Source organism: Branchiostoma belcheri, unplaced genomic scaffold (genome assembly GCF_001625305.1).
Source record: "Branchiostoma belcheri isolate BF01 breed outbred unplaced genomic scaffold, Haploidv18h27 scaffold40, whole genome shotgun sequence".
NCBI classification, from domain to species: domain Eukaryota; kingdom Metazoa; phylum Chordata; class Leptocardii; order Amphioxiformes; family Branchiostomatidae; genus Branchiostoma; species Branchiostoma belcheri.
In genome coordinates this window covers 1,698,786-1,719,807 of record NW_017804021.1, presented here as the reverse complement: position 1 = coordinate 1,719,807, position 21,022 = coordinate 1,698,786, and the positions used below count along the sequence as shown (strand labels likewise).

Here is a 21,022-nt window from a genome sequence, read left to right as displayed (position 1 = left end):
AGTGGATAACTCGTTCATTCATTCAATCGCTCACTCGTCACTCGTTCCCTAGATATTCATTCACTCTTTTATTCACTCATTCTCCAGATGGCCATACTTACGATGTTGAAGCATCTCCTGAGCGGGGAGCTCTGGTCCTTGAACATCTGCCTGCACACCTGCTCAGCCCTGCTGTCCTGTGGGCCGGGGCTGCAGGTACGAGCCTTGTTACGGTTCCTGCGGCAGCTCTTGCTAACGTCCCAGCTGCTGGTGAACTGCAGGAGGTCCTAAGGATGCAAAGGAATGTATGTGTTCAGTCACGAATATGCAAATTTTCCTGCAACAGTTCTTGCTCACATCCCAGCTGTTGGTGAACTGCAGAAGGTCCTGAGTATGCAAAGGAATGTATGTGCTCAGTCACAAATATGCAATACGCCCGTAACCTCAGTGGTGATGAAGTTGTGAATAATCTTCATCAGGTTGGACTGTCATTCAAAAGAAGAGTTCATTCGCAGGTAGCATTTCTTGAAGAGCTAGCCATGCAACTCTAGGCTTTTGGGTTAAGTTAATATAATAGGAACCTTGCTTTTCAGTTGATCGGGAATATAAAGTGCCCAATGACAATAAAGATGCATTTAGAATTTGTAAACAAATATTAGAAAGCCACGGTCTTACAACAAGCATCGTGAAATTGCAACAAGAGAAACTGAATCAAGTTTCCATGTACAAATAGCTCAGTTTATCATTAATACCAGCTTTTTACCCTCAAAGCTGCACCACAATCTTCCTCAAACAAGCCCTGAGTTCCTTGCATAGTGTTACAATGTACCTGAGTCTTGGTGCCGTCGGAGCTGGTGAACTCATCGTTCTTCTCGTTGTTGTAGATGCCGAACAGACCGGCGGTCTTCCCGAAGTACCAGCCAGACACCTGCACGTTGCAGAGGTCGTGGGTCAGGTCGCAGGTCACGGCCACTCCGTTGGAGTTGGAGACGACGACGCGCTCGCCCTCGCGGCGGATGACGGTGTTCTTGTCCTGCAGGGGAAGCTCCGTGTCCTGGTTCTCACGCTTCATCTGAGAAGGGGGAGAATTATTAAAAAGATGATGAAGGTTAGACATCCAGGTTTGGTTTGGTTTGGTTTATTAACCATTTGTGAATACAATCAATAGTTTTCAGTCTTCACTAGGTGATGAGATACTCAAGAAAATGGATAGATTGATGGCAGCAGGTTTCACAATGATTATCATGATTATAGTTTCAGGATAAAGCATGTTTTCACATCTAATTTATTGGGAGCTGTTGAGAACTGACAGATTATGCTTGGCTTTTTGTTGCTTCTATGTCTATCCCTTATCGTATCGGTAGAGGAAACTTCTAGTAAGAATTATTCAATGAAACAACCGACCACACCGGTGGGGAAGATCTCGTAGGTCTGGGGAAGATAAACGGAAATCTACAATGGAATGTACTATTACATGTAGATTTGCCCCAGGCATGGTTCTGGGTAAAGTATGGTTCCATTGTGAATAGAATAAGAACTGACCACGCCGGTTGGGAAGATCTCGTAGGTCTTCTCATCGATGATAACGACGAGGGATTTCTTCTGCAGCTCGGAGCCGGAGTGGTAGTTCAGCACGACGCTGAAGTTTCCGTCGATCATGTCCCGTGCCAGAACGTAGCTGCAGTCTCCGCCAAACTCAAAGTGCTTCTTGTCAAAGGTGAGGAAGTGCTGCTTGCCAGAGATCAGGGCATCAGCTGGGGAAATACAAAATGTAAGAGGAAATCTAGGTTAGAATGACATACTATCAGTAGAAAGAAACACTTGCAAAGCAAAGGCACAATGTATTCATGTGGTCTAGCCTAAAAAACTTCTATGTTTATTCTTACTCAAACAATTTCATTATACATGTATGTGACCAGCCCCTTTAACTCTGTCCTGCAACTTGCTACATAATGTAACCCAACACCACAGGGTGTCTGCTACACGTCTGTTATACTGTGTTAAACTTCTTGGCTTAATTGCAAATGACAGGAAAAGAATGAGGAAACAACCTATTTGCTTAAGGCATGTTGCGGTAGATCTTTGTTTTTGTTTGCAAATTTTTGTTTGTTCGTGTGTTGAGATTAAGGAATGAATTGGGACGTACCCATGAAAGGAGGCACCATGCTGTAACTGGCAGGCTTGTAGCGGTAGATGTTTGTTTGTTTGTTTGTTTAAGACGAGATTACAGAATAAGTTAGGACATACCCATGAAAGGAGGCACCATGCTGTAGGAGGTAGGCTTGTAGCGGTAGATGGTGTCCCAGACAGAGTAGTTAGCCATGGGCTTGATCTGGTTCTCCCACATGTCCACCATCTGGGCGTACGGCTGGGGCATTGACTCGAAGCTGCAGAGATGAAGGAAAAGGTTTGCTTGGAGATAAATGCAGTAGCCTTATAACTACATCACATTTCTAGCAGCCCGTCTACTGGTCAAGCACCTAGCAAGCAAGAGAATTGGGGCCATTGCCATTAGCAATTTAGCAATTCAGTAACTGCAATTTATTAGATTATACTGTAACGTGTGCCTCACACAACTACAGGAGTGTAAGACTTAGCACATATTAATCTGTCTGGAGTCTTACTCATCAAAGACGAGTTTCATGACCACAGAGAACAAAGACCATAGTTCTTTCTAAGTGTGCAAATAACATGATTTTTCTCTTTAATGAAAAGGAGTAAATGTTATGTAGTCCAAGACAAAAACCAAAACCAACACATGCTCGTATGTGAACCATAGAGTGAAGCTAGCATTGCCCAGAGAGAAATAGACTTCTTGACTTGTGACAGTGTTACTATTGCTTTCTGATGGAAAGGGCAGATGCTATCTAGTCCAGGAACAAAACCAAACCAAGCCTTTGTGAGTGTGTGAACCATAGGATGAAGCTAGCATGTCCCCAGCTGCTTACCTGTGCCACTTGAAGGGCAGGTGCAGGTCAGCAGCGATGCGGCCCTGGACCAGGTTCAGCTGGTGGATCTTGGTCCTCATCATGGGCAGAGGGACGACTCCCATGGACCTCTGCATGTTCTTCCTCATCTGGCACATCACCTCAGTACCCACCTGACAAGTGTGTAAGATTCACAGTTAGTACTGATATCTGTACCCTGTACATGTACATAGTAACTAGTATGGACCTCTTTAGTGTTGTACATGGGCAGAGGGACGACTCCCATGGACCTCTGCATGTTCTTCCTCATCTGGCACATCACCTCAGTACCCACCTGGCAGATGGGCAAGATTTACAGTTATCTACTATTGTCCAAACCACAAAACTATATATATGTTTTGTATGGTCCTGAACGTTAAACCAGTTTTCGGTCATGGCAATTCATCTGGGAATCGACCTGGCAGATGTACAAGCTTCACAGTTACTAGTAGTTCATCATCAGTTGCTAGCTAGCACTGATATCTAAGGTACAAATCTGCACTTGTATGGCAGTACACTGCTGTATGTTACTATTGTTAGAGGAAGAACTGCTGTGGACCTCTGAGATTTTAATGCCCTTAGCTAAAGGAAGAACTCTCATGGACCAGCTCAACTTGTGGCTTTTTTAGATTTCTTTAAAAAAAGTTTTGCTGTACCTCCTTCTCGTTTTTCATCTTTTAAGTTTTGCTGTACCTCCTGTTGCCATATTCTTCGTTTATTAAGTCAAAGACTACTCTTTCTTTAAATAAGGCAAGTTTTCCTTGACCTCTTTTGCTATTTTTGTCATGATAAATCACAGTTGTTTCATAAAAAAAGACAAGTACTCCTGTATTCTTTATATAGATTATAGTCTATAAAGTCATAAACTAGTTTAAAAAAAAAAACAAGTTTTCTCGTACCTCCTTAGCGATGTTCTTCATGACGTAGATGGACTTCTGAACCTCGTTCCTGTCCAGCATTTCGCGCTGGCTGTCGGTGAGTTTGGAGCGCAGGCTGTAGGACATGTCCTCCATCTTACCGTCCCACTTCTGGTAAAGGTCGTTCAGCACGGTCTCCTCAAAATAGGTCTTCAGGTCCTCAACAGGCTCTGGGGTAGGAAAAGATGTTTTAATTCAATGGTCCAAAGTGTTATGTATAATTATGTATAATGGTCCATAGAATTATGTATAATTATGTGTAATGGTCCAAAGGGTTATGTATAATGGTCCAAAGTGTTATGTATAATTATGTATAATGGTCCATAGAATTATGTATAATTATGTATAATGGTCTAAAGGGTTATGTATAATTATGTATAATACCAAAATCATTATGTATAATTAATTTGACTATTCCCAAGGGACTCATCAACGCTTTCCGCATATTCATTACCACCTAATATGTTACCATAAAAAGTATTAAGACAGTTGGGTTAAGTGTTTGGGATTTATGGGCGGGAGTCCATAATTAAAACGTTTTTCCATAATTATATCGCGGCTTGTTATTGGCATTTATCTGGTGAATCTTAGCATAATGTCTAGCATTCTGCTATCATTATGTTATGCTAGTATGACGCAAACAGGGAGAGAGATGTGTCAAGTGTTTTCTGGCATTATCCTAATGCCATTCTAGCATCGTTCTAGCATTTTTCTAGTGCCATTCTAGTATCATTTTAGCATTTATATTCTGACACCAATTTAGGCTTATTTTTGCGTCCCTTTTTTGTTATTCTACCATCATTGTGGCAGCATTTCTTCATCATTCTAGCATCATAGCAAGGAAAGGCAGACGACCCTTAAAGTTTGAACTAAGAAGCTACAAACGGTTGATGACAAGACTTACTCATGATCTTCTCCATAGCACTCCTGTATGTCATTTTAGCATTATTCTAGTGCCATTCTAGAATCATCAGTGTTTTTAGTTTGATGCCAATTTACATGTAGGTCTTAGCGTCACTCTCTTGTCATTCTAGCATCATTGTGGCATCATTCTAGCATCATAGCAAGGCAAGGCAGACAACCCTTTGTACTAAGAAGCTACATACATGTACTGTATGGTTGGTGACAAGACTTACTCATGATCTTCTCCATAGTGCTCCTGTATGTCTGCCTGACGGTATCGGCTGCGGTGTTCAGGGCGCCCATGACACGCTGAGAGATGCCAGACAGCCCGTACTCACGCCTCAGCTGATCCAGGGTCGGCGTGGCAACAGACTTACGGTCACCGAGAACGGCCGGGCGAAGCTTCTGGATGAACCTGCGTTCAGACGGTAAGAGTTCCTTTAGTTGGGCCCAATTTTTATGCAGTATTTAATGCAGTATCCTCTACTTTGTAGAATTTCTAAAAGCCTGCAATGGCTTTCATGGAACCATGCCTGGGGCAAATCTATGTTCTTAGATGAAGGGAGACTATCCAGAACCGTGCCTAACCCTTACCTATTTAAGCACAGAACTACATTGGTAACATATAGCTGTGAGAGGCTCCAGTCAGAAGCTCTGCATAGCACTGGATATGATATTGATGTACAAAACCAATACTGTACTCATAAAATATCTAGATTTATACAGTAAGTATATACTATATTTTGAGCTATATGTATCAGTTTCTTGGTTATCTTGAAGAAGACTGGGCACAAACTTTTGATGCATTCAGAATATCATTAAGATGTGCTAAGATCTACCAAATTAGATGCTATTTGCTAAGATATATACCAATTTGAAAACATGTACTCACAGCTGGAAGTATGTGCCTGTGCATCCGTAGCTGCTGGCGCTGGACATCCACTCGCGCGTCTCCTTGTCGAAGGCCTTCCTGAAGTTATCAGCCACGGTGAAGTGGTGCTGCATGAACCTGGCAATCAGGTTGTTCAGACGGTCCTGGGGGAAAATATTGATCAATCGATCAATTAATTGATCTAATAGACTGGACTGAATATTAATTTATTGACCCATAGATCGGCACATCAATTGGAATAAAACAGATCATTGATGTGTTGCCTACTGTAACAATCTTCCTTCTTGTACCATATACCGTAGAACTAAAAGTTTGCAAATTGTTTTACTGTCTAAAAGTTGTTGTGAAGCTTTTGTTCCTTGATCTAGAGTTGCCAGCTTTCATTCCATCTTAAGTTACATTGATAAAGGTCAGACATCCAGGTAATGAGATACACAAGGAAATTTTTACTCCTTGACAAGCAACTGGATAGATGTTCAAAACTCTTAGATGTTTTAAGTAAGCATCATACTGACTGTCGAAAAGGAGTGGTTGCTACTTGAAACAATCTTTACAGTTGCTTGAGTGGCATCCCTTGTCTTCGTCTTAAGTTGCTGATTTTCCTTACCTCAACAATCTCAGGAGTCCTGGGGTTGTAGTAGATCTTGCTGGCCAGGATCTCGGGGGTGACCAGGCGCAGAACGACCTCGCTGAAGGTCTGGGCCCGCTGCTCGCCCTCGGTTTCATAAATCTCCATGGAAACGGCGGTCTCGTTCACGTACTTCATCACGATGTCCAGGGACTCGTCCTTGGAATCTGCAGTGGCGAGAAATCGTGGTGAAACTTGGGCCTTTGATGTATGCGTAATCATAATGTTGTTTCTTCCACAACCCATACTGAAACAATATTTTACAATTAAAGGCAGGCTATAAATTAATACTATGTACATTAAGTGACAACTTCAGAGTATATTTCTCAACTAAGTCCCCCTGATATCTCAAGTGACCTTTAAAAGATATTAATATTGATATGCCCATGTGTTGCAAGGTAACCCTAGATGTTGCAAGGAAAACCACTGATTCTGTATCTGAAAAGTTGGTGTAACCACTCTTCGGCGCAACACACCAGCTTCTAAAGTTCTATCTCTGTGTAGCCGGTATAACCGCCCCTCGGCACAACACACCAGCTTCACATTGAGAGATATCTTAGATTTAAGGAATATTAGGAAAGTCACTGACCGACAGAGTGTCCGTGCCTGAACACGATCTTCTTCTGCTCGGGGAAGGCCTGGATCTTGAAGAACAGAGCGTCTCCCAGACTGCTGGAGCCGCGCATGAAGTAAGTCTGGGACTGGCGGTCCTCCTCCTTCTGCAGCTCAAAGGTGTAGCCACGGCCCAGCACGGGGGAGTCAAACTGGAACAGAGAGTGAGCCAGTTAACCAAACTTGCCAAAAGTAGGTTTGATGTGCAGTGAGCGTTACTTAGTTCAGTGGCAGTTCTGGGCACTGGAATGCACTGAGCAAACTCAAAGGTGTAGCCACGACCAAGGACTGGGGAGTCAAGCTGGAACAGAGAGGAGGAAATTTCAGTTTTAGGAGCTGACATCTTTTTGAAGAACAGACTAAATCCTACATGTAATACTATGCTGTATTGTCAGACTCTTGTTGGACATTATAAATAGAATCTGAGACTGGCGGTCCTCCTCCTTCTGAAGCTCGAAGGTGTAGCCACGGCCAAGCACGGGGGAGTCAAGCTGGAACAGAAGGTAGGAAATTTCAGTTTAAGTCATGTTAGTGCCGCGCATGAAGTAAGTCTGGGACTGGCGGTCCTCCTCCTTCTGCAGCTCAAAGGTGTAGCCGCGGCCCAGCACTGGGGAGTCAAGCTGGAACAGAAGGTAGGAAATTTTAGTTTAAGTCATGTTAGTGCCACGCATGAAGTAAGTCTGGGACTGGCGATCCTCCTCCTTCTGCAGCTCAAAGGTGTAGCCACGGCCCAGCACTGGGGAGTCAAGCTGGAACAGGGAGTGAGTCAGTAAGCCAAACTTTCCTAGGTTTGATGTGCAGTGAGCGTTATTTCAGTGTCTGAAGCCAAAAGGGCCACTTCTGGGCACTGGAATGCACTGAGCAAACTTGAAGGCACAGCCATGGCCGAGCACGGGGGAGTCAAACTGGAACGAAAAGGAGGAAATACCAATTTTAGGAGCTGACATCTTTTTGAAGAACAGACTAAATCCTGCATGTAATACTATGCTGTGTTGTCAGACTATTGTTGGACATTATATTATTAAATAGAATCTGAGACTGGCGGTTCTCCTCCTTCTGTAGCTCAAAGGTGTAGCCACGGCTCAGCACGGGGGAATCAAGCTGGAACAGAGAGTGAGCCAGTTAGCCAAACTTGCCTATTAAAGCTCAATGTGAAGACTAGTAAAGCATTAGTTTAGTGCTCAGAAGTGGCACTTGTCACAGGCTTTGCACTGAGCAAACTTCTTACAGAAACAAATTTAAGGAGCTGACATAATTTTCACAGGATAGACCGAGACAACAAAGGTGTAGCCACGGCCCAGCACTGGGGAGTCAAACTGGGGCAGGGAGAAGGAAATACCAATTTTAGGAGATGCCTAAAGCCTACAAGCTGGAACGGAAGGTAGGAAATTTTAGTTTAAGTCATGTTAGTGCCACGCATGAAGTAAGTCTGGGACTGGCGATCCTCCTCCTTCTGTAGCTCAAAGGTGTAGCCGCGGCCCAGCACAGGGGAGTCAAGCTGGAACAGATTTTTTTTTTCAGTTAGTCAAACTTGCCTACAAGTAGGTTTTATGTGTAGTGAGTGTTACTTAGTTCAGGGTCTGAAGCCACAAGGGCTACTTCTGGGCACTGGGGAGTCAAGCTGGAACAGGGATAGGAAATTTCAGTTTTAGTAGCTGACATCATTTTGAAGAACAGACTAAAGCCTACATGTTGTATTGTCAGACTATTGTTGGACATTATATTATTGAAAAATGCAGCTGCCAGCTCCTTCCCAAGAAGGATTTGCACCAACTCCCACGCGGTTCCGGGCTGGAACTCTGTTGTCAGAGAATACCACACTGCAGCTCGTGACGCCTTCCTTCTCTGGCGAGAATGTAACTGTCCTAGACATGGGGCCATTTGGGACCTGATGAGGAAAACTCGGGCCAAATTCAAACCTGTCCCTTAGGGAGTGCCGCCGCATGGATGCCCAGCATCGGGCTGATGCGCTAGCCTCCAGTCTTCAGAAGGGGGGGAACGTAGGCTTTTGGTCAACCCTACGATCTCAAAATGGCTCCAAACCTACCCTACCCGATAACATCGAGGGTCACAGCGGTGTCTCAAACATCGTTGGAATGTGGAAGGATCATTATGATTCCCTGCTGAATTCGGTTGCTCCTCACAAGTGTAAGAAATTTGTAGACGACACAATTAATTCAGATGTGATTTTTGATAATGGAATGTTTGTTACTGTATCCGAAGTAGCTGCAGCGATTAATTCGCTCCCAAATGGGAAGGCATGTGACTCGGACGGTCTGTCAGCTGAGCACCTGAAGCATGCGGGACCTCGGTTAACCACTTTACTCGCTATTTTATTTTCGTCCATGCTGAGGCATGGCCATGTCCCCTCTGTCCTACTGAAGGTCATCCTTATTCCAATAATCAAAAAGCAGAACTTGAACCCTCCTATCAGAAATAATTATCGTCCCATTGCTATTTCCAGTCCGATCTTCAAATTATTTGAATGTCTCCTGCTCATCCGACTAGAGAAGCACTTGGCTACACCCGCAAATCAGTTTGGTTTTAAAACACATCATGGACAGACTTGTGCATTTTCGCCCTAAAGGAATTATTTCCTACTTCAGACGCCGAGGTTCGCCTGTCTTCGTCTGTTTTCTTGACGCTTCTAAAGCGTTTGACAGGGTCAACCATTACACACTGTTTAAAAAGTTAATTGACCGAAACGTACCTGTATACTTAGTACGCATTATTGTATATTGGTTTAGCATGTTAACCTTTAGGGTGCGCTGGGGGTCCTCCGTCTCTGATCACTTCAATTGCAGCAACGGTGTCCCCCAGGGGAGTCTTTTGTCCCCTTTATTGTTCAATGTATATGTCTCTGACCTTAGTGCTAAGTTAAACGCCGCTAATGCGGGCTGCTTTATTGGAAATTTTGCTGTGAATCACCTCTTCTACGCAGATGACTTGTGTTTAATCTGCCCCTCAGCAAAAGCTGTACAGAAACTGATTAATATCTGCGAGGCCTTTGGTACCGATAGTGACATGATTTTCCGTACCAAAAAAACAAATTGTATGTACTTTCCATGTGATCGAATTGCTCTGAACGGAGTGCCACCTGTAGTGAAGTTGTACGGCAAACCCTTACCGTACGTCTCTTCGGCCACCTACCTCGGCTTCCAAATCACTCCCGACCTCTCTGATGACGACTCTATTCGTAAACAAACCAGGCATATGTACACAAAAGCTAATTCACTTATCCGCAAATTTGGTCACTGTTCTCATGCGGTGAAGCGCACTCTGTTCATAGCACATTGCAGTGCAATGTATTGTGCTCAGCTCTGGTCCTGCTACAGAGCAGGAAACATTCATAGGCTACGAGTTGCTTATCACGATGGTCTTAAAATCCTACTGTCTCAGCCTAGGAGCACTAGTAACAGCGACCTATTTGTACAGACTCGTGTTGACACGTTTGACGCCAGGCGTCGGAAGTTGTTGTGTTCTTTTGCTTCTCGTCTGTTAGCGTCTGAGAACGCAATTGTCAAATTGCTGCTCCGCTCGGAGACCTTCTGCTCGAGCCCATTTTGGAGCCATTATTGTAGACTGGTCCGCCCGCCGTAAGGGCTCGACAGTCTTTTATCCACTTGTACCCACTTAGATGTTTTATTTTTAGATGTGTTTGTGTAATGTTGTCTGTCTGTGCTATGGGCCATTGAGCCTGAAATAAACAATAAATAAAAAAATAAATATTGAATAGAATCTGAGACTGGCGGTCCTCCTCCTTCTGCAGCTCAAAGGTGTAGCCACGGCCCAGCACGGGGGAGTCAAGCTGGAACAGAAGGTAGGAAATACCAATTTTAGGAGCTGATGACATCATTTTCAAAGGACAGGCCAATACCTAGCACATATAGATGGATGCTGTGTTGTCAGACTAGTGTTGGAGATTGTAAATAGATGCAGACCAGTTGTTCTGAATCTGATGATAGTTTGCCAGATAAAGGGTAACCAAAGTGACAAATCTGTTCATCATGACACGAATAGACCAAAAACAGCCCGGATGTCCCCGTTTGAGGTTCAAAGACAAAGTTAACTTATTCTTCAAGTTGGTGTTGTAGACTGAAGTCTGAAACTTGCTATGGATTATTGAAAGTGAAAATATGCTGAGGCTTGAGAACATCATCGTGTTGTTTCTATCTATCTATTTCCGGCCTGTCCAGCCAGGACCAAGCAAGATTTCGTGTTATTTAGATACAAAATGGCCAAATAAAAACTATGAAAATCAACCGTCGACAGTTACCTTGGCCTCGAACAGGTTGGCATCGTGGTCGAGGTGGAAGTTCATGGTCCAGGGATCCTTGTTCAGCCTCATGTCCATGGCCACGTCGGTCTTACGGGGTGCCATGGTGACGGTGGAGTCCAGACTGACCACAGGCTGGTCAATGTGGCGCACGGCAAAGCCAAGCTTCTGCTTCATGGTGTCCCTGTGCATACAAACATCTCATGTCAACCAATGTGGATATAGACGAAACACATTGTATTTCAAACTTTGCATAAGGAAAACATTATTGTTTTTGCTCTGTTTCTTCCTCTTCTTCTTCTCCAAACAAAAAAGTCAATGACCTGGACCAGACGTCTGTCACCATGGTGACTAGCATTATAGCAGACAGCCTGTGGTGTTGGGTTACATTATATATATTTAGCAGGACAGAGTTTAGAGTGGCTGCTCACCATATATCATATAGGAATGTGTTTGAGTTACCATAGTTTGTTAGGCTAGACCAATTGTGAAGGTAAACATGATGCATTTGCTTTGCAAGTGCTATCTTTCTAGTTTAATGACTAAAGCTTTACCTGTTGGTGTTCTCGTTCCTGATGTATGAGGCGAGGATGAGTTCATTCCTGGGGTTGGGGTCGTAGCGGTACTTCAGCTGGGAGCTCATCACCTCGCCCTTACGGCTGCCCATGGAGTGCTCTCCCTCAAGGCTGTACACCTGATCAAAAAAAGGTATGCTTAATTAATTAATAGGTCTAGTTTCATCTCCTTGAAGAAATTATGAATTAATTGTATGTGATTGGGGTTCACTTTTTTCTTTGTAACACTGTTGTATCATCTGTGTTGTTTACTGGTTTTTATTTAGTTCTTGTTGTTATGCATGTGGTTTCAGTTATTTTGTTGTTTGTGCCATGCGTTCTTTTGTGTGAATTTTTGAAACAATAAAAGAATGATTTATAAAAATAAAAAAGACAAAAAAAGGGTATGCTTGGTTTATTGAGTCAGACATCCTAATACAAACAGACAAACTGGTGGGCTGAATTGTTGGCATTAACAAGTGTTCGCCTCACATCACAACAAAACAAAACAGAGCAGATGATTCAAAGTTAGAAAAATGTGCCATTCATGCAACTATAAGCTGACAAGTTCAGGACCAGACATAAAATTAAGACAGTAGCAAACTTTTACTCGTGATTGTAAGTTATGAATGTATCCTAATAAAATGAAAGGGCTAGCAATCTTTCCAGGCTTCAAGTATAATGTTTTCGATCATCCTTGTATCATTTAAAGAAAAACCTTTCAATATGAACTCCACCCTTCTATATTTTTTCCAATGGGTCTTGTATTATTTGAAGAAAAACATACCCGACGTGGGACCTTGTCCTTGAACTCCACGCCGGTGTAGTGTTCCACGGAGTCGCGGCGCCACTTCAGCTGCTGAGTGAGCTCAATATCGCGGCTAAGCTGGCCATAGCAGACCAAACAAACAAACAAACAAGACATACCTGACGGGGGACCTTGTCCTTGAACTCCACTCCGGTGTAGTGTTCCACGGAGTCGCGGCGCCACTTCAGCTGCTGAGTAAGCTCAATGTCGCGGCTGATCTGTCCGTAGCAGACAAAGGGTTGCTCGAAGGGATGCTGCAGCTTCATGACCAGCTCGTGGTCCTGCTGGCGGTTGTTGCTCCTGTCACGGTAGGAGGCCTGAGCGGACATCTTCTCTCCGTCCCACTCCAGGTCAAGCTGAGTAATGATAATAAATAGAAGCAGCATGTCAAACTTTAAGTCAGCAAACTCATGCCAGAAGGCTACTTGCAAGGTAACATACAGTAGTACATGAAAAAGTGGGACCTCCTAGTTCACGTGTCAGACCTTAGGAAATCATATCATTCTGCATTTCAGTCTTCTCACTACCATGTATGTGTAGTGTCAACCTATCCAGACAAGTATGACACTATCACTACGACTGTACAAAATTACATCTTACATTTCAGTCATCTTGGACATCTACATCTACTTCTTATACTCGACAACAATCTTAAGATGCAAATTGATCCCTTTAAATGCTATGATGGGTTAGAACTAGATCTTCAGTTGTATCAGGCACCTAATAGTTAATATCTGACCCCCAAAATGGCAGGAAATCAAACCAATACAAACCTTGGACCCCCTCTTGGGCTGTCCCTTCTTCTCGTACTCGACGTGTCCCTGAACGGTCATCTTCTTGGGGGAGTACTCCAGGTTGTGTTCCAGGTTGTTGTAGAACCAGTGCTTGTTCATGGAACGGTCCGACTGGTCCACGTACCCGTAACCGCCGGTAACCTTGTTGGTGTCATCCCAGACGGTGGTCCACTTGTAGTCCATGTTCTTCATCTAGTGAGGAAAAAATGAAGGCATTTTGTTGAGTGATGAAATACAAATGTTGTACAAAAAGACATTTGCAGGTTAGGCTTGAAATATGCAGACCTCTCCTTGGTGCTGAACACCATCCACACACGGGTGTACACACCTGTCCTTGGTGCTGAACACCATCCACATACACAACTGTCCTTGGTGCTGAACACCATCCACATGTGGACAACTTGGCATTTCAATAAGTGAATAAGGGTTCGGTGACATATGCTGTGCAATGGACGTTTGTCATGATAATAAATCGAAGTCATTTTGGGGAGAGTCGTGCATGTGTAGTACAACATTCAACTGTCTTCTTACAGAAAATGCTGTCTTAGATCGGATCCCTTTTGTCAATTGCTTCTGTCATCACAGCCTGCTTGAAAAATGGTGTAGGGAACTGAGCAAAACTTGTACAGCGTGCAAAATACCTGGTTGCCCGGGGCAACCTATTTTCAAAACTAGGTAGCATGCCTACCCCCCCCCAAAAAAAATTATGCCTACTTGGCTGCACCACTGTATCCAGCAGATTTTTTTTTTTATTTTAGGTATTAATGGCTATTACTAGTATCAGTTAGCTAAAGGCTGTTAGACCTGGTTCCAAAAAGTATTTTGTACACTGTAGTAAAAAAAAAAAAGAAATTTGTCATACCTGGTCGTTCTGCATGTCCATCTGGTAGTTGTCAGAGAACTGCAGCTTGTTGGGCTGGATGAAGACCTGAGTCACGGTGTAGGAGGAGTCGTAGCGGTAGGTGCTGCCCAGGGTCTTGTTGTTGAACTTCACCTAATAGCGGCAGTGGAGATCACAATGTTAGAATTTCCCCTTACTTGTACATGTTGCAAGCCTTGCATTTGTCTGTGTGCTGTACAGTGTAAATGACTCTGAGCTAAACTGTAACATACACAGAAATGTGACTGCCTCTCACATCATAAACAGTTTAATATTTCCTTCAATTTTTGAGGAGGGGGACATTGTACAAGCCTTGCAGGCTTCTTTCCTCCTCCTGTACACCGTTTTTTTCCCTTTTGTTTTACGTATTTAAATGTAACATCCGTGTCCATAATATCACCAGGGTCCATAATATCCCCACCTTGAGACAAAGTGTGCTTAAAGATATTTTTACTGCAACAAACTTTTGGTATGCACTCCTGCTCACATCAAATGTACATACCTAGGGTACGTTGCATTAAAAATATTTTTAAGCACACTGTTTCTCAAGGTATCGATATTATGGACCCTGGTGATATTATGGACATGGATGTTACATCTTTTTATTTGTGCAAATAAATAAGTTCTTATGCATTTGTATTCTGTGTATTCTGCATTTGTATGACTGTCTGTCTATTTATTTGTCGGCATGGTGGCCTTGACAAGGAGTATAAACTTATGTCCACCTGTTTCACCATGCCTTCCATGTATGTGGAAAATTGTAATAAATGAAATGGAATCTAACCTCCAGCGTGACGGCATCCTTGTTGTCCCACTTGGTGTTGAAGGTTCCCTGCACGGTGCGGTAGGTCTGCTTGGTGTCGTAAGAGAACTCCATGTCGCGGTACGGCAGGTAGGTGGTGAACGGGTGGCGGAAGGCAAGAGATCCCTTCAGGCTCCTCTCTCCGTCCTCATGTTAACAACAATAAAAATTCGTAAATAATTTCATCAGGTTGGTAAACGAATGAATAGCAAAGTCCTTTGATCACAATCATTTATTTTTCATGAGCAGACGTTTCGATGACCATCTGCCATCTTCATCAGGGCAATTCTTCACTGTGAACTATGTAACACTCTTAGTGCACTGTGCACCAAGTAACATCTAGTGTCAGTGCACAGTAAACCAGTCAGAATTGCCCTGATGAAGATAACAGACGGTCATCGAAACGTCGGCACGTGAAAATTAAATGGTTGTGATAATATTTCATGTTAATGATGTTCATTATTGCAATTTGTTTTGTATTGAATAATGTAATCTCTATTTATATTGTGCATGTTGTGTTTGGGATGACAACTTGTAAAGGTGTTAATGCACCTGTTTTGTCTTCCCTTCCACTTGTATATCTGGTGGTAAATCTTCATAAATACTAGATAATCACCTGCATCTTGTCCTCGTGTTCAATGTCGAAGGAGATCTGCTGCCGGCCGTACTTGTCGAGTGTGATAGCAGGAAGGTTGGCCTTGATGGTGTGGGTGTAGCCAGAGGAAGTCCTCTCCAACTCGCGAGTCACCTCGAACCTGGAGAAAAGTTGACAACGATGAACTTTATTGCCATATTCACACCCCACATAGGCAAAGTTAGATAACTGGGGTACAAGGGTGGAAGAAACACGTGTTACATTGCTGTGATACCTCTACATCTTAAGGATCTCTTCTCTCGTTTTGAAACATGAATGAACAAATTAACATAGTTTTTCATTTACATCGTAGTGCTTGGATGCCATAATATGTTTGAACAATGCCGTTTTCGCTAAGTGGGCCTATTTCTGTAGTTTTATGCTAGTTAAGTCTAATGAATGTACATGTAAAATTTGTAATCATATAAATTCTATCCTTGGTGCTGATTGGTCACTACAGTAACTGTTCTTGTCCTTGGTGCTGATTGGTCACTATTGTTCCTGTCCTTGGTGCTGATTGGTCACTACTGTTCCTGTCCTTGGTGCTGATTGGTCACTACTGTTCCTGTCCTTGGTGCTGATTGGTCACTACTGTTCCTGTCCTTGGTGCTGATTGGTCACTACTGTTCCTGTCCTTGGTGCTGATTGGTCACTACTGTTCCTGTCCTTGGTGCTTAGTCTTAGCCTATCCTAATATATTTCTAAAGAAACATCAAACATCCCACCTCTTGGTCTTGTCGCAGGTGACCTTGATGGACTGAGTAGTGCCGACCCTGTTGACCTCCTGCGACAGCTCGATCTGGTTCTCGGTGGGAAGACCGGGGATGAAAAACTGGGTCAGGCCGACGGTCAGCTTACCGGAGGTCGGGTTGGAGCTGGGTTGGATCTTCATCTCAAAGTCAAACACCTGAAGGAACAACAACACAAGGTAATTTCCTTTTTTATTTACCTCATCAGCGCGCGCATTAGTTTTTGCCTGATTTTGGAAAAAAAAACAAGAAATTTTGCCTTCTGACAGTGGTCAACATGCTGAAAATGGCAAAGATGTCTGCTGCCAAGGTGGATGGTAGATAACTATGACGAGAGGAGACAAGAAAAATCTCTGATTTAATGTTTTATTTGTTACTTTGATGCAGTAATATGTGATGTTGGCTGTGTACATGTGATGTTCCCACTGAATCAAAACCATTTATAAATGATGGACAAAGTCAGAGTCAAAATTTTAAAATCTAGGAACCTTGTTTTTTTCGGACCGCCTTGTATTTTTTTCGCCCGCTCGCATTAGATTTGGAGTCTGCAGAGGATGCCATCCATAAAATTTACTTGCTGTGGCCTTATAGAAAAAAACAACAAAAAAACAAACCTTCTGGCCGACAGTGAGGTCCATGCTCATCTCACGGGTGATGTAGGTCAATGCGTCTATTCCGACGCGTCCAGAGGTCTCGATGCGGCTGGGCATGAAATCAAAAGGCTGGTCCAGAGTGACACGCCCGGTGTAGACCTGATAATAATAATAATGATAATAAACAAACAAACAAACAAACAGTCTACTGAGGACGATTAGAGTGACTGGTCGAAAGCTCTAGGTGAGAGAACTTTGGATTCTTATTTCAGAACTTCGTTTTTGATCAAAATTTTTAAATTTAAACATGCAACTACATGTACCAAGTGAACACAGATGAACTTTCGTGATATGATATGTAATTATATTATATATATACTGCATATACCTTGTTCTTTCCCTCGGTGATGATCTTGAAGGACTTGATCATGTGGACCTGCCTCTTGCCTTCCCACCTGGTATGATGTAATATTGTTATTAATGACAATGACAATGAACTTTATTGCACATTCACGACCTACATGGGCCAAATGCACTACAATTATATAAATAAGGTACAAGGGTAGGAGGAACAACCTGTACATCTAGTTGATGTACCCGGTACCAGCTGTATATTCCTGTGGTTTAGCAGCAGCATATTTTGGCTGTGCTCACTAGTTTCGGGGTCTTCAGAGGATGTCATCCATAAAATGAAGTATGTGAGTATTTTAGATCTATGTATATTTTGTGTTGTTGTCTATGGCTGAATTTAACAATAAATAAATAAACAAACAAACAAAAATTTAACGGTTTTTGATCGCAATGTTGACACATTGACACATTGGCGCACCAAATCCGTAAGGTGTTTTTGGCACCCAGTTAGACAATAGCCTAAGAGGCTCGGTGGGTGTCACTCCACCGTACAGGGAGTGAAGTTGTGTTAAGTGCCTTTCCCAAGGGCACAACGTCGGGCCATGGTGAGTATCGAACCCGGAACCTATTGGTTCCAAGTCCAACGCTCTAACCGTTGCACCACCGACGCCACCAAATAAACAAATAAACAAACAAACAAACCTGATGGTGAAGGTGCTGTCATAGGGAGCCGACTTGCTGCTGTCTGCGATCCAGTCCAGTCCAATGTCCTTGGGCAGGGGAAGGTCAAACACGTGGGTCAGCGTGAAGCGGAGCTCGTGGTGGCCTTCAGTGTTCATGGGAAGGGGTCCGTCGTAGGTGGTCTGCATGTCGATGTAGGTCTTTCCCTCGCCCTTGAGCTCGGTGGTGACCTTGAGTGATAGAAATATTTTTTTGGTGTTCTACAATATTGTCAAAATTTTGTTCTGCACTTGGCAAATATTTTCTGCAAAATATACAATCTTTAACACAGTTTTTCTATAGCAATAGTGGCAAGAAAAGTACTTAATAATAAGTTTGCCCCCAGAAACTGCACCCAGCATCTGGATTTAGAAGCAAGATATGTTGTTTGTGCAGCACATCTGGGCAAAAGTGTGGCCAGAGGCCAACACCATTGAACCTTATTTTTAGGCTGCAAAATTGCAAGGTTCTCAATGTTTCTTTCCTGGAGTCTGCAATATTGAAAATGTCTAGTCTGCAGAGTGCACTGACCTTGGATGGGAACAGCGTGACCTTGTCCAGCTGGACCAGCACGGTTCCCTCGCTGTTCTTGGCCATGAAGTCGAAGGGCTGCTGCATGTCGTAGGAGACGGCGTACACCTCGTGCTTGCCGGTCAGGGTCCTACATGGTTGGAATTATGATAATCATTACCTTAACATCATAATTATAATATTGTATTCATGTTAGATCCAACACAAAAAGTTCTCTCACCTAGAGATTTCGACCAGTCACTCTGGTCTTCAGTAGACTGACCCAGTGAAGCTAGTCATATGGCTTGTAAGTCTACTGACAGAGGAAGACCAGAGTGACTGGTCGAAAGCTCTAGGTGAGAAAACTTTTTGATTGTGTTGTGTTCTATGGACCCAAGGAAGAGTAGTGTATATTAAACACTAATGGGATCCCAATAAAACAAACAAACAAACAAACATACTTGCGGACGAGCTTGTTCAGGATCATCTGTTCTCCATCCCAGCGCATCGTGTAGCGGCTGTCGTAAAGCCTCTCTTCATTGCTGTCGATGGTCCAGTCCACAGAGGAAACCTGGGGGGAGGATGGTCACAAGTTCAAAATGTTACTACTGATACAAACATTATATCATAGGCACTCAGTGCTTCCAGGTGTGTGCGTGTGCGCGCGCGCGCGTGTGTGTGTGTGTGGTAAGTTACAAGTCAATTACTAAGTAGTTTTACAACATTGTGTAATGGGAGGGGGTGCACACAGATTGCCCAGTCCAGGGAAGACACCTGATGGGGAGGAGGGTGACAGTCTTACTACAGCTATTAGTAACTACAGCTTCTCCTCCCTGCTGCCAACAGTGACAATTTTGAAGATACTGACCTCCAAATTTTCGATGACTATCAGTCCATCTTGTTCACGGAGTAGCCTAGTCTCACGAGAGGGCAAGTCTAGGCCCGAGATTTGCAGATTCGGAGGTCAGTATCTTTACCCTTCAAACTTGTTACTGTTGGAAGCATCTTCTAATAGCTGTATCTACATGTATATGTGACAAATGAATCTCTTCTTGACAACGAAACCAACCTTAGGGATTGCGATGTCCCATGGGTGGTTCATGGTGAAGTGCAGCTCGTGGTGACCCTGGAAGGCGTTGGGAAGTGGACCCTCGTACGTGATCTTGGTGTTCATCTTCTTCTCGCTAGCCTCCTCGTTGATGTAGTTGAAGTCAAAGGACAGCTCCTGGGGGAAATAGTATAAATAGTAAAATGTTGAAATATATCCAACACAGAGATCAGACTTTCAACGACCACTGTCACCTTCATCAAGATAATTAATGGCCATATCACTTCCGAACGTAAATTTGCGAGAGTTAGGGTTACAGACACGTAACTTTATTCACACAAGAATTGGCGAATATGTAAATACGTGACATCAGCAATTGATAAAATGTGCCAGGGAGTTCATATCACCCACCATGTCTGTTAAGTAATAGCTGGAGTGCTCTGATATGTATATGGCCTCCTTAATGCCTCTTAAAAAGTAGTCCTGTTCAGTTTCCAGTATTCTCACTTTGTCCAATGAGAGGTACAATGTATGGTCAAGGGATTCGATGTTCAACATTATTCCATGATAACTACCAACACAGGTATGTGACGTCAGCAATGGTCAAAAGTGCCAGGGAGTTTATATCGTCCACCATCTCTATTAATAGCTGGAGTGCCCTGATATATATATTTGGCCTCCTCAATGCCTCTTAAAAAGTAGTCCTGTTCAGTTTCCAGTATTCTCACTTTGTCCAATGAGAGGTACAATGTATGGTCAAGGGATTCGATGTTCAACATTTTATACCATGATAACTACCAACACAGATGAACTTTCATCACACATACCTGGGGGAAGAAGTCCCTGTCCAGGACCAGGCGAGTCTTGGAGTCGTGGTGGGGCATGTACAGGTTGTACGCCTGGTCAACGCTCTCGGTGAAAGTGTAGACGTCGTTGCCATTCTCCACAGTGTGCTTCATGTTACGGACCTGTACGAGAAAAAGCTCCATTCATTTATTCTTTATTTCAGGTAAAACAAAAAACACAGTATATCATAAAAATTATACAAAACTCTAGAGACATACAAACAATACAGAAAAAAAACTAGATGCATATTAGTAAATTACAAGTGTTTTGGAAGAAAGAGTTCCTGTAAAAGGCATCAGATCTTAGAAAGTGAATGATGATTGCGTTATGGGAGGAAAATGATTGCTTTAAGAAAGAGTAACAAATCCTCCTTCGAGGAAAAGTTCCATCAGTGGTCGGAAAACTTTTTTTCGATGTTCTGCAATATTGCAGAATGTCAAAATATTTACATATCAATCAATAGTTTGTGCTTATAAGCCTGCATTTCTCCTCTGGTCTCTCAGTCACTGACGAAAGCCAGTGGATACTAGCTGAAACGTCTGACCGTTTCCAAAATCATA

At 43.2% G+C, this 21,022-nt stretch overlaps 1 protein-coding gene across 1 annotated transcript in view; it reads right to left on the bottom strand.

Moving 5' to 3' along the window:
* Positions 1-21,022, bottom strand: part of LOC109477618 — a 59,320-nt gene that overhangs the window by 6,323 nt on the left and 31,975 nt on the right. The window contains exons 40-64 of the mRNA XM_019778963.1: positions 20,444-20,584; positions 19,638-19,793; positions 19,030-19,139; positions 18,590-18,719; positions 18,041-18,249; positions 17,376-17,442; positions 17,009-17,146; positions 16,371-16,552; positions 15,628-15,766; positions 14,994-15,158; positions 14,192-14,323; positions 13,309-13,521; positions 12,655-12,891; positions 11,728-11,867; positions 11,174-11,357; positions 6,875-7,049; positions 6,265-6,452; positions 5,658-5,800; positions 4,999-5,180; positions 3,845-4,032; positions 2,928-3,079; positions 2,227-2,366; positions 1,522-1,733; positions 809-1,051; positions 102-266 (exon numbers count right to left, since the gene is read on the bottom strand). Of these exons, the coding sequence (XP_019634522.1) occupies positions 102-266; positions 809-1,051; positions 1,522-1,733; positions 2,227-2,366; positions 2,928-3,079; positions 3,845-4,032; positions 4,999-5,180; positions 5,658-5,800; positions 6,265-6,452; positions 6,875-7,049; positions 11,174-11,357; positions 11,728-11,867; positions 12,655-12,891; positions 13,309-13,521; positions 14,192-14,323; positions 14,994-15,158; positions 15,628-15,766; positions 16,371-16,552; positions 17,009-17,146; positions 17,376-17,442; positions 18,041-18,249; positions 18,590-18,719; positions 19,030-19,139; positions 19,638-19,793; positions 20,444-20,584 (4,131 nt within the window). The remainder of the gene's footprint in view (positions 1-101; positions 267-808; positions 1,052-1,521; positions 1,734-2,226; positions 2,367-2,927; positions 3,080-3,844; positions 4,033-4,998; positions 5,181-5,657; positions 5,801-6,264; positions 6,453-6,874; positions 7,050-11,173; positions 11,358-11,727; positions 11,868-12,654; positions 12,892-13,308; positions 13,522-14,191; positions 14,324-14,993; positions 15,159-15,627; positions 15,767-16,370; positions 16,553-17,008; positions 17,147-17,375; positions 17,443-18,040; positions 18,250-18,589; positions 18,720-19,029; positions 19,140-19,637; positions 19,794-20,443; positions 20,585-21,022) is intronic.